Source organism: Coregonus lavaretus (assembly GCF_964263955.1).
Source record: "Coregonus lavaretus genome assembly, chromosome: 7".
In the NCBI taxonomy this organism is placed as follows: domain Eukaryota; kingdom Metazoa; phylum Chordata; class Actinopteri; order Salmoniformes; family Salmonidae; genus Coregonus; species Coregonus lavaretus.
Window position 1 is genome coordinate 50,251,144 of NC_139994.1, and position 12,814 is coordinate 50,263,957.

Below are 12,814 nucleotides of genomic sequence, written 5' to 3' on the forward strand. Positions count from 1 at the left end.
TGGTTAGCTTTAGCTACTTGTAGATTCATACTACAGCTATGACAATGTTTGTATTGATAGTAGGAGTTGGGATTATGCCGGTTCATTGTTTAGCTAGCTACATGTCTAAACAAAAGACTCCACTCAAGTTTGCCAGGTGTGTCTGGGGGTGATTACGGCCATCTATTGTATTTCATGAACATGTGTACATGTCTAGACAATAGTGACCCATCCACTTAGCTAGATGTTCCTGGGGGGTGGTTATAGCATTTCCTTCACATGACCCATCAATTTAGACAAGTGTGTCAGGTAAGCGTCATCTAATAATTATAAAATATTTTTATCTGGACACTTTCTGTTTTTGATATTGCTACTATGTAAGTAACCATTTCACTGTACCATTTACACCTTCTGTATCCCGTACATGTGACAAATAAACTTAGATTTGATTTGATATAGTGTGTGTTTACCAGAGACTGTAATGTGAACAACATGACCTGCACCAAAGTCAGATTAGGATATAGGCCAAGGACTAGATAAAGTGTATTTTTACCTGGAGTTTTCCGCTTATTGTAGGCTACTTTAAATCTTTGGTTGTTAACTACACTACTCACTCTGTTTAGCACATGGCCTCACATGTGGATCCTTAAAGAGATGGGTGTGGCTAAGGCTTAAGACGGTGTGAACGATACTGAATGGTTGTAGACAAAGAAGAAATATCCAGTAGGTGTACCAAAACATTCAAAAGCATTTTCTCAAAAGTGGGGTTACAAGTTTATCAACTTTCAAAGCAGTTTTACTTTCCCATTGTTCCTCAACTGCTGTGTATGATATACCATTTTCTAGCTGTCTCTTTTATCCAATGTAAAAAACACCATTTCAAATGTTTCTACATAAGACAGAATCGAGGCGGTCAGTCACATATGTGGAAATCTACAACAGTGTGTTACTAGGTTCCCACAACCAGAGGGCGCCAGCACTCACCTTCTGAAGCTGTTCGAGAGTTGGACCCTGAGTTGAAGAATTCATTGTTAAGTCCCATAAACTGGCTTCACCGCCTGCATGGACAGAAGAGAGGGGGGGATAAGAGAATGTTGGAAAGTCATCCCACTCTATACTGTGGCAGTGAGCAAAAAATTCACAAGCACTGACATTGATTGATGAATGTATACGTATGCGTGCGTACCTGATTGCTGTGAAGCTGAGGTATGCATGTCCCACATGGACCCTGTATCTGGCACTGACATCGACCTGTTCACTGAAGGCATCATACCCTGCTCTCCACACCTAGAACAGAAAAGCAAGAGACTTGTAAAACATGGAAACTGCAAGGGAAATGCTTATCAGACAGGGGTTGGAACCGGTTAAGGGGACAGAACCGAAAACTGGAAAAGACTGACATTTGAGGAATCAGAATCAGGAACGAAAGTTATCTATACTGTTCCGGAACAGAACCGTTATTTTAAAAGCATGGGAACAGATTAATAACATATTTTCCGTTCTGGGCATTTTTTTCCAGTCCCACAAAAATAGCCTATGCAAAGCCCTCACTCTGTCACTCAGAAACGTATTCCAGTGTCTGCTTGACTGCTGAAAATCTTTGCCAGTGTGTTTGCGTAGGCAACTTGTCCCTTCCCTTCCAAAGCATAGTCTACAGTCATGGTCAAAAGTTGAGAATTACACAAATACTAATTTTCACAAAGTCTGCTGCCTCAGTTTTGATGATGGCAATTTGCATATACTCCAGAATGTCATGAAGAGTGATCAGATGAATTGCAAAGTCCCTCTTTGCCATGAAAATGAACTTAATCCCCAAAAAACATTTCCACTGCATTTCAGCCCTGCCACAAAAGGACCAGCTGACATAATGTCAGTGATTCTCTCGTTAACACAGGTGAGAGTGTTGATGAGGACAAGGCTGGAGATCACTCTGTCATGCTGATTGAGTTAGAATAACAGACTGGAAGCTTTAAAAAGGAGGGTGGTGCTTGAAATCATTGTTCTTCCTCTGTTAACCATGGTTACCTGCAAGGAAACACGTGCCATCATCATTGCTTTGCACAAAAAGGGCTTCACAGGCAAGGATATTGCTGCTAGTAAGATTGCACCTAAATCAAGCATTTATCGGATCATCCAAGAACTTCAAGGAGAGAGGTTCAATTGTTGTGAAGAAGGCTTCAGGGCGCCCAAGAAAGTCCAGCAAGTGCCAGGTCCGTCTCCTAAAGTTGATTCAGCTGCGGGATCGGGGCACCACCAGTGCAGAGCTTGCTCAGGAATGGCAGCAGACAGGTGTGAGTGCATCTGCACGCAAAGTGAGGCGAAGACTTGGAGGATGGCCTGGTGTCAAGAAGGGCGGCGAGGAAGCCACTTCTCTCCAGGAAAAACATCAGGGACAGACTGATATTCTGCAAAAGGTACAGGGATTGGACTGCTGAGGACTGGGCTAAAGTCATTTTCTCTGATGAATCCCCTTTCCGATTGTTTGGGGCATCCGGAAAAAAGCTTGTCCGGAGAAGACAAGGTGAGCGCTACCATCAGTCCTGTGTCATGCCAACAGTAAAGCATCCTGAGACCATTCATGTGTGGGGTTGCTTCTCAGCCAAGGGAGTGAGCTCACTCACAATTTTGCCTAAGAACACAGCCATGAATAAAGAATGGTACCAACACATCCTTGGAGAGCAACTTCTCCCAACCATCCAAGAACAGTTTGGTGACGACCAATGCCTTTTCCAGCATGATGGAGCACCTTGCCATAAGGCAAAAGTGATAACTAAGTGGCTCGGGGAACAAAACATCAACATTTTGGGTCCATGGCCAGGAAACTCCCCAGACCTTAATCCCATTGAGAATTTGTGGACGATCCTCAAAAACAAAACCCCACAAATTCTGACAAACTCCAAGCATTGATTATGCAAGAATGGGCTGTCATCAGTCAGGATGTGGCCCAGAAGTTAATTGACAGCATGCCAGGGCAGATTGCAGAGGTCTTGAAAAAGAAGGGTCAACACTGCAAATATTGACTCTTTGCATAAACTTTATGTAATTGTCAATAAAAGCCTTTGACACTTATGGAATGCTTGTAATTATACTTCAGTATATCATAGTAACATCTGACAAAAATATCTCATAACACTGAAGCAGCGAACTTTGTGAAGACCAATACTTGTGTCATTCTCAAAACTTTTGACCACGATTGTAGTAGCCTACTGACATAACAAGCGTGATTCAGAAATGAGGGAGATACATTTTTTATTACAGAGAAGAATGGATTAACCTTTTCAATGCTAGCTAAGGTTACTATAGTTATCACGTTTCACATTGGATTTATTAACTACAAAAAGATAAGACGTGTTTTTATTTAAATTCTGGTTCCGCTCTGCACACACAAGCTTGTTAGCTAGCTAGCTAGCTAGCTGGTCCAACTCTCTGAAGTTCAAAGACATTCAAAGTTAATTCATAGAAGCCGCTCCTCCGTAGGTATAATTCTGTGGGCCTAATTCAGAATGAAACGATTGGAAAATAAATGTGGTTCCAACCCCTGATATCAGATGCAAGATTATTCTTTTGATATAGTCTTTTCATTTTGTTACATCTTTATTTGATAAGTGGCTCCACTTCGATTCCATCTTCCACAAAACTTAATGTGTAATTTTTTCCTATTAGGTACCTGTTGATGAGCTGGAATAGCTGCTGCTGCTGTTGGAGCTGTTGATAGAGGGTTGCTGCTGCCAAGTCCTGTTGCTGCTGCTTCTTCAGACGATCCTGATCCATGTTACCCTGAGAGGAACACACAGGACAAATACAGGAACAATCACACACATAGGAGATACATACAGGCTACATGAACAGCTCAATGTCCACACACACACACACACACACAAATCTCATAAAACACAGCAAGAGCAAACCCTACCATTTTTAGCCTCCAGTATCTATGCTGCAGTAGTCTATGTGCCGGGGGGGCTAGGGTCAGTCTGTTATATCTGGTGTAATTCTCCTGTCTTATCTGGTGTCCTGTGTGAATTTAAGTATGCTCCCTCTAATTCTCTCTCCCTCCCAGAGGATCTGTGCCCTACGACCATGCCTCAGGACTACCTGGCCTGATGGCTCCTGGCTGCCCATAGTCCACCTGGTCGTGCTGCTGCTCCAGTTTGAACTGCTCTGCCTGCGGCTTTGGAACCCTGACCTGTTTACCGGACGTTCTACCTTGTCCCGGACCTGCTGCATTGCTTGCTGTTTGGGGTTTTAGGCTGGGTTTCTGTATAAGCACTTTGTGACATCTGCTGATGTAAAAAGGGCTTTATAAATAAATTTGATCTGATTACATCAACTTCTATTGTACAAATACAACAATAGATTACTACACTATAAATAAGTAGACACTAGAGCATTGAGCACTACTCTAGACAGTAGTCGTAGAACAAACAAAAAAAACGTGGCATTTAAGATAATACATCTGGAATACTCTACATTCCACACACACACACCACACCATAAACATCAGCAAGACAGAATAACACTACTACTTTTGTTACCCCTCCAGCAAACTCCACATACCATCCTCCCATCTCCCCACCCTATCCCCAGCTACCTCACTCACAGCAGGACCCCGGGGTGGCAGCGGCTGAGGGCGCGGTGGTGGAGGTCTCACCAGCAGGGGCGGCGGGGAGGGCCCGGGGGCGAAAGGCACGCGCCCCCACATCTTGATGACGTCGCCTAGCGGCTGGAAGCCCTCGTCGCAGCCCCTCTTTACCAGCAGAGACATGGAGAAGTAGCCCGCCTGGAACCACTCACACATCTCCAGGGTGGTGAACGGACCTACAGGGGAGAGAAGGGAGAGGGAGAGTAGTGACACAAAAATAAGGTATAGGAGAAAAGAGGCAGAGAGGGAGGATGTTATGAGATGGTAGACAGTTGAGAGGTACAAGTTGTTGCCTAGGGTATCTGAAACGTCCTGTGTGTGTGTGTGTATCACAAGAGGTTGGTGACACCTTAATTGGGGAGGATGGGCTCGTGGTAATGGCTAGAGCGGAATGGTATCAAATATAAAAAAACGTGTTTGATGCCATTACAATGGCTCCGTTCCAGCCATTATTGTGAGCCGTCCTCCCCTCAGCAGCCTCCACTGGTATGTATGGGTTTGTATGTGTACATGTGATTGTGTGTGTCTCCCCACATTTGGCCTACGTGCACGTGTGTATATATGTTGCGACTGTGTGTGTGTGTGTACCCTGGATCTCTGCCTGTGGGTCCTTGTAGAACCACTTCATGGCTGCGTCGTGGGAGAGGGGCAGGGCGGAGGCTGTGTTTCTTCTCTCCTGCAGAGTCTGGGTAAAACACTCCTCCTCCTCCTCTAGAGACGTGTCCTGCAGGGACGCCACCATCTTCTCTGCCTCCTGCATACAGAGGAAGACACTACATGTACAATACTTATCTGGGCTGAACTCTTACCAATGTTTCCTCTAATATTACTACATACTGAGACCGGAGTGTTTCAGACGATCCGTTGTCATACACCAAACCAAAAAGGAGATTCTCAATTGAAGGTGCTTTTTGGTCGAGGGCTTCATATGTGTCCGGGAAACCAGCCCCCAGACTAGTAGTGTTCGTACCTGTTGCAGGTGCTTCATGCCCTCGTCGTCCTCGGTGTCGCCCCCCGGTGGCGGGGGGAGGTGGGTAGCAGCAGAGGAGGAGGAGTGAGGGGGTGGAGGCAGACTGGAGGTGGTGCTGTGACTCTGCTGGGTGGTGGAGCCCCCTGCTGGTGATCCTTCAGGAACTACTACAACAACAGAGCAATAAGTCAGTGGGGGAGGACTGGTGTACAGTTAAAACACACAGAGAATTGTCCTTTACATTTGAGGACGTTGGTGAATAGGGCTAGTGTTCACACAATTCCTATCTATATATGGTGTTTCTTTTTCACATGCTCTGTGAAATTCAATCATTTAAAGTTCATTAAAGAGAGAAAGAAAGAGTACACACAGAACACTAGTACCTTCACTTGGCATCTTGCTGGCCTTGGCAGGGACAGGAACAGGGAGAGGAACAGGAAGAGGGAGAGGAACAGGAAGAGGGAGAGGAACAGGAAGAGGGTGGCTGTTGGCCATCTGAGAGGCCTCCAGCTCGGCCACGGTGAGGGAGAGCTGCGGCATGGGGGGGTTGAGGCCCAGGGCTGGAGGGGCAGGGGGAGAGGAGGAGGGGGGACTGGTTCTGTTCTTCATCTCCCCATCACTGGCTGATTCCTTTACGTCAACTAGAGAGGAAAGAGGATGAGGAGATGAGGAAAGAGGATGAGGAGATGAGGAAAGAAAAGGCCAGTAAATAGAACATGTTTGTTTTTTATTCTTTTGAATAAGAATAGAGATTGAAAACACTTAAACCTTGATATCTTTATCTCAGTCAACTCATGGTATCTCAACTGTAAAGTAACTAAAGGTAAATAAAGATAAGAAAGAGTTCAGCTCCCTCACCTCTCTGTCCTCCATTCATGATCCTCTCCATGTCAGACAGGCTCTCCCCCTCTTCCTCCTCCTCCTCAATCCCCTGGAAGTCAAACTCCTCATCCTTCCCATCCTTTGACAGAGAGAGAGAGAGAGAGGAGAGAGAGTTATGATTAGCTGAATATTTATTACTGTCACCCACCAACTGAATTCACAGAATAACTAGACACAGAAAGACGTGCACATTTGTTGACAACCTCCACGCATGCATACTAACACACACCAACACCCTACCTTAGATAGGGGGAGGAAGGCTCCGGATGCGTCAAAGGTGCCCATCTCTCCTTCCTCTTCATCAGTGCACCACTCAGGCAGTCCGTCTCTGTCGTCCTCTAACCCCTCGCTCCCAGCCCGCTTGCGACCTCCGCCGAAGTCAAACTCAAACTTCCTGCGACGCCCCTCAACCGGACCGTCATGCTCCCGCCAGCCTGCTGACCTTGGACCTCCGTCTGAAAGAGAGAGAGATGGGAGGGAAAGAGAGAATTCCATGAGTGATACATACAACATGTACAGTTTCTCCTACAGCTAAAGTGACATGACAAATAAGCTGACATCACTCTGTGCATGTACGTCTCCAGAATAGTGTATGTGTGAGTGTGTGTGTTTGTGTGTGCTACCATCTAATCTACGTGCTCCGGCCAGTCTCCAGCTGCCTCCTGGGTCGGCCCCCTCCTCTTCCTCCTGCTCCTCTCGGAGGGTACGCCAGTTCTCACTGTCGGACCGTGTGTAGTCCTTCCTCGGCACCCCCGGCACAGGGACACCCGTCACCTCCTCTAATCCAACACGTACACCCTCCCTGGCACGCGCAGGCTTCTCAAAACGCCTCTCGCCCCTGGGGGAGGAGAGAGAGGGGGAAACTTGGAAAATACTCAGAAGTTCCTCTTACATTTCAAGCCTTACCTTTCTCTGAGTGGGGAGGATCATTTCTGAAAGATGCGTCAGTTGGATGAAGGGCACCTTCAACAATTTCAATTACATCTCATCTAATTGCTCTTCCAGTTACTTAGTAACCAATAAGCTTCTCATTCACATCCTAAAATGACTCATTATTTCAGATTTTAAGGCAAATGGGGAATGAGTGAAACAGTAGAGAGAGACAGGGTAGTAACAGAGGCAGTGAGTGTTTACCTGTCATCCCAGCTCTGGCTGCGATAGATTTCTCTGGCTCCGCGGCCGAAGCCCACCTCTCCCTCCTCAATACTTCTTTGGTAGAATCCTCCACTCTCTCCTCGGCCTCGCCCTGGAACAAGAACACACAGAGACACGATCAAAATCACACTCAAACACTCCAACTGCCATTTCCTTCACCGTACCAGACCGGACACACTTGAGATTCATATGCACACACCGCTGTGTAAGCAAGGGGAGTACATCAGTACTGTGAGTTTAACAAGGTGAGCACATAAGTAAGGCAGTAAGACAGGGACTATTTAGACAGGGCCAAGAGGAATCACAGACGTCAGATGTGATCGCAAAAGCAAAACACATAAAAGCAAGCCTGGCTTAAATAAACTGTTTTCCTTTCGTGGAGTTGTTCTGGCTTGAGCTCAGTGCTCCTTTCATTTGGTTAGAATGTACCCATAGGCACAGATCTGGGATCAACTTACCCTGCCTAAATCCTAAAGTTAACCATTTGTGGGGAAAAACAAATCTGATCATAGATTAGTGTATAGAGGGCAACAACACTTGTGTTTCTCACCTCGGCCTCCTCCTCGTGTGGCGCCTCTGCCTCGGGCCACGCCCGCTGGGGCGACTCCACCTCCTTTACCCATGAGCCTCATCACAGCCACGCTGTTCACAGACATGGAGAAGTTTCTCTGGTAGAAGAGAATGGAGGAATGTACAGAATGTCAGTTGGGTGGGAACAAGTGTATGTGTGTGTGTGTGTGTGTGTGTGTGTGTGTGTGTGTGTGTGTGTGACCGACCTGCTCCTCCTCAGTGAGAGGCTCCAGTGCCAGCGGCTGCATGGGCTCATCTTGCAGAATAGCAGCAAACTCCTTATCCTGCATGTCCTCTGGGGCCTGGACACAACAACACAATGTAAACAAACACTACTTCCTATAGGATTGGAATGATCCAATACTCAACTACACAATTATAGCATAGCCTCTCACATTGGCAAGTCACAACAGGCCAGCTTACAAAATTAGGGCAGGTTGCACAGACCCAGATTTAGCCTACTCCTGGACTAAAATGCATAGGTGGTAGTGGTAGTAGTAGTGGTCGTGGTGTAGTAGTAGTAGTAGTGGTGTAGTAGTGGTGTAGTAGTGGTAGTAGTAGTGGTGGTGTATTAGTGGTAGTAGTAGTAGTGGTAGTAGTGGTGTAGTAGTAGTAGTAGAGATGAGACTTCTTGGTCTTTCATAAGACTGAGCACGGTGTGGCTTCCCCCTCCTCACCTTGTTCTCTTTGATATAAAGTGCTAACATCTCCTCCCGGCCGTAGCGATACTCGGCCAGCTTGTACTTTGGCATGGCGGGGGAAGGAGGGGGGGACGTCACACTCCCCCCACTGGATAGTGCACGGAGCCTGGGGGAGGAAGAGGAGAACACAGTCAACACACACACACACTCATCATATCACCTCACTTCTTGGCAAACAGCACAAACTTACCATAATCTTACCTGAGCATTTAATTGAAGCATGTCTAATGAAACGGGCTAGATACCAAGACATGTCGTGCCACAAGCAATAGCTCTATTTTACAGACATTTGACAAAAGCCCTATTCGGACGGGATAAGTTTTAGTGGGTGAGCTCAGGTAATGTAATTATGTGCACAAGCATAAATCACCACATCCATCATTTTTTTCCTGTCTGAATCTGCCTTGGCAGTAATTTTTACTTGGCAGGAAGGTTATTATCCCAGCCCTAAAAACCTAGTGTTTTTTGGCAAACTCCCAGGTCCTCTGATAATACTTATCCTGTGCGAATCGTCATCCCTGTGTTTTGAGGGACATTACAGAGTTTAACAGGTGCTGCACCCAGTTTAGGTAAGAACATGGGACCAAATTCATGCTTAAAACAAAGAGCTATGCACGTAACTACAGATAAATAATCTGTTTTGTCACATATCAACTTTGCTAGTGCCATACTTCTCTTTTAAAAGATGAAGTGGACGATATTGTGCCAATGAATTGATAAATTGCCAAATACGTCAGGTAATTAAATGTCTGCATAGGTTACAGTTCATGGTTCTTATCTCTGAACTGAGGGCCATTAGGCCAAGATTAGACTATCCCTAGACATGTGAAATATTTTCATGCCTAGAAGAGTCTCCAGGCTTCCTTCATAACGGTCCATTTTGAATGACGGGAAAAAAATTATTACGGGGCAGTTTGGTCAAACTAATCCATTCCGAATCGTCCACTGGAAAAACGGACATGATGGGGTAATAATTACATAACCAATGCTCTATAGTAATAGCAGTCCAGTGTGAATAGTGCTAAAGCCACTACGACAGCCGGTACTTTAGAAGTTGCCACACGTAAACAGAAGTCTGAGGAGTGATCTGGGCCCGTATCCGCAGTGTCTCACAGTAGGAATGCTGATCTAGGATCTGTCCATATAGTCCAATGTTATTCATTATGATCTAAAAGGTTAAACTGATCCTAGATCAGCACTTCTACTTTGAGACGCTTTGTGGATACGGTCCCTGGTGGTTGGTGGAGCACCAAAACGCACACGGCACAGCAGCCAGCCAGTAGTCACAGTCTATTAGAGGTGTCCAGCTACCAAACCAGGGCCTACGCCTCCCTCCTCCCTCAAATTAATCTCCACACAAACATTTACAGTTTTTCTCCATTTTTCGACCCTGCGGCTTATATAACGGTGCGGCGAATCTATGGATTTTTACAGCTAACGGCCACTAGAAGACCTCCTAAATCTATGGATTTTACAGGTTACAGTCCACCAAATTTAACTCTATGGGCTCTATGACCGGTCCGCGCCCCCCACCTTTAAGCGGCGGGCTCCAGCAGGAAAAGCTGGAGGCCGGAAAAGTGTGAGACAGGTAGCGCGCAAAAGTAAAAGTGGAACCGAGAGTGGTACGAGAGACAGAACGAGAGACAGAACGAGAGCAAGACAGACAGACATTACGAGAGCGAGACAGTTTGTCTCTTTCCCGACAATCCCCTCTGTGCACGAACTCTTACATATGGTAATTCAACATTAAAACACCTGTGGCTTATAGTCCAGTGCGGCTTATATATGTACACATCATTCAATATCATTCAATTTAGCTGCTGCGGCTTATACTCCGGTGCGCCTTATAGTGCGGAAAATACGGTACTGAGGACTCAGCACCCAGGAGAGGAGGAGGAAATTGATAGAATACAAGGAGAAGAAGGGGAAGTTAAGGGAAAGAAAGCATTTTTGAAGCCTGTCCAGTACGGAATATAAAGTGGTAAGGACAGAGTAGCAAGAGAGGAAGAGAGGTAGATGGACAGAAGAGTTGAAGAAGAAAAGATGAGTTACCATTCTGGGCCGAAGTTAAGTGTCTCAGCAGTCATATTCCTCACGTCTTTACAGAGCTGAGTATCTGGAAACAGGAGCAAGAAAAGGATTCATCTGTGAGTGATACACACACACACACCAGGGTTTCCGTTAGCCGGTAATAGCCGGCTTTTGGCCGATAAAACATGCGAAAAGCCAATAAATAAAATTGCAGTTGGCCAATTGTCCAGAAGAAGAAAAACAATTTCAAAAATCACATTGCGAAATAAAGCTTTTTAGCCTATTCGTTGATTGAAATACATTTTACTGGTCATGCTTATCAATCGATAAGTTAATTTGCATAATTATGTGGAATTAAATTGACGAATGTACAGTATATTCGTTACGCATTTTATTTATCACACGAGTACAGATACAGAGCGTTTGAGCGTGAAATCTGTCAGACAGCGCGAGAGTTGCTGCTACAGCATCTCAAACACCAAATGCATCGGAAGGCAGGCTTCATCAGCACGTCACACACCACTTTGCAATGAGCTGAAGGTAGTATGTATTTTGAAAACATATACTTAATTGTTTGAAACCTGAATGTTTTACCCATTACATATATCACCAGTTACCGTTAATTCCTATAATTTCGAATCTACAATGTTTATTTGGTCATGGTAATGTCTGGTAATGCATTAAATATATAAGTATTCCAGTCGTTTACCGTTCTCATTGTCGGAGTGGACACGTTATTTGCAGAGCGCACAACCTACAGTGAGGGAAAAAATGTATTTGATCCCCTGCTGATTTTGTACGTTTGCCCAATGACAAAGAGATGATCAGTCTATAATTTTAATGGTAGGTTTATTTGAACAGTGAGAGACAGAATACCATCAAAAAAATCCAGAAAAACGCATGTCAAAAATGTTATAAATTGATTTGCATTTTAATGAGGGAAATAAGTATTTGACCCCTCTGCAAAACATGACTTAGTACTTGGTAGGCAAAACCCTTGTTGGCAATCACAGAGGTCAGACGTTTCTTGTAGTTGGCCACCAGGTTTGCACACATCTCAGGAGGGATTATGTTGCACTCCTCTTTGCAGATCTTATCCAAGTCATTAAGGTTGAGGCTGACGTTTGGCAACTCGAACCTTCAGCTCCCTCCACAGATTTTCTATGGGATTAAGGTCTGGAAATTGGCTAGGCCACTCCAGGACCTTAATGTGCTTCTTCTTGAGCCACTCCTTTGTTGCCTTGGCCGTGTGTTTTGGGTCATTGTCATGCTGGAATACCCATCCACGACCCATTTTCAATGCCCTGGCTGAGGGAAGGAGGTTCTCACCTAAGATTTGACGGTACATGGCCCCGTCCATCGTCCCTTTGATGCGGTGAAGTTGTCCTGTCCCCTTAGCAGAAAAACACCCCCAAAGCATAATGTTTCCACCTCCATGTTTGACGGTGGGGATGGTGTTCTTGGGGTCATAGGCAGCATTCCTCCTCCTCCAAACACGGCGAGTTGAGTTGATGCCAAAGAGCTCGATTTTGGTCTCATCTGACCACAACACTTTCACCCAGTTCTCCTCCGAATCATTCAGATGTTCATTGGCAAACTTCAGACGGCCCTGTATATGTGCTTTCTTGAGCAGGGGGACCTTGCGGGCGCTGCAGGGTTTCAGTCCTTCACGGCGTAGTGTGTTACCAATTGTTTTCTTGGTGACTATGGTCCCAGCTGCCTTGAGATCATTGACAAGATCCTCCCGTGTAGTTCTGGGCTGATTCCTCACCGTTCTCATGATCATTGCAACTCCACGAGGTGAGATCTTGCATGGAGTCCCAGGCCGAGGGAGATTGACAGTTATTTTGTGTTTCTTCCATTTGCGAATAATCGCACCAACTG

The 12,814-nt window shown here is 45.6% G+C and overlaps 1 protein-coding gene across 4 annotated transcripts in view; it reads right to left on the bottom strand.

Moving 5' to 3' along the window:
- The window catches only part of gigyf1a (GRB10 interacting GYF protein 1a), a 29,504-nt gene that overhangs the window by 7,258 nt on the left and 9,432 nt on the right, over positions 1-12,814 (bottom strand). For 2 of the 4 annotated variants that reach the window (XM_084165710.1, XM_084165708.1), the window contains exons 3-17: positions 10,952-11,015; positions 8,876-9,005; positions 8,405-8,500; positions 8,179-8,296; positions 7,608-7,719; positions 7,097-7,311; positions 6,714-6,928; positions 6,450-6,552; positions 5,975-6,232; positions 5,592-5,758; positions 5,210-5,375; positions 4,580-4,797; positions 3,647-3,756; positions 1,166-1,266; positions 964-1,037 (exon numbers count right to left, since the gene is read on the bottom strand). In XM_084165710.1, the coding sequence (XP_084021836.1) occupies positions 964-1,037; positions 1,166-1,266; positions 3,647-3,756; positions 4,580-4,797; positions 5,210-5,375; positions 5,592-5,758; positions 5,975-6,232; positions 6,450-6,552; positions 6,714-6,928; positions 7,097-7,311; positions 7,608-7,719; positions 8,179-8,296; positions 8,405-8,500; positions 8,876-9,005; positions 10,952-10,986 (2,118 nt within the window). In that variant the 5' untranslated portion in view covers positions 10,987-11,015. Of the gene's footprint in view, positions 1-963; positions 1,038-1,165; positions 1,267-3,646; positions 3,757-4,570; positions 4,798-5,209; positions 5,376-5,591; positions 5,759-5,974; positions 6,233-6,449; positions 6,553-6,713; positions 6,929-7,096; positions 7,312-7,607; positions 7,720-8,178; positions 8,297-8,404; positions 8,501-8,875; positions 9,006-10,951; positions 11,016-12,814 lie in introns of all 4 variants that reach the window. The other 2 variants (XM_084165711.1, XM_084165709.1) reach the window with 2 other exon arrangements.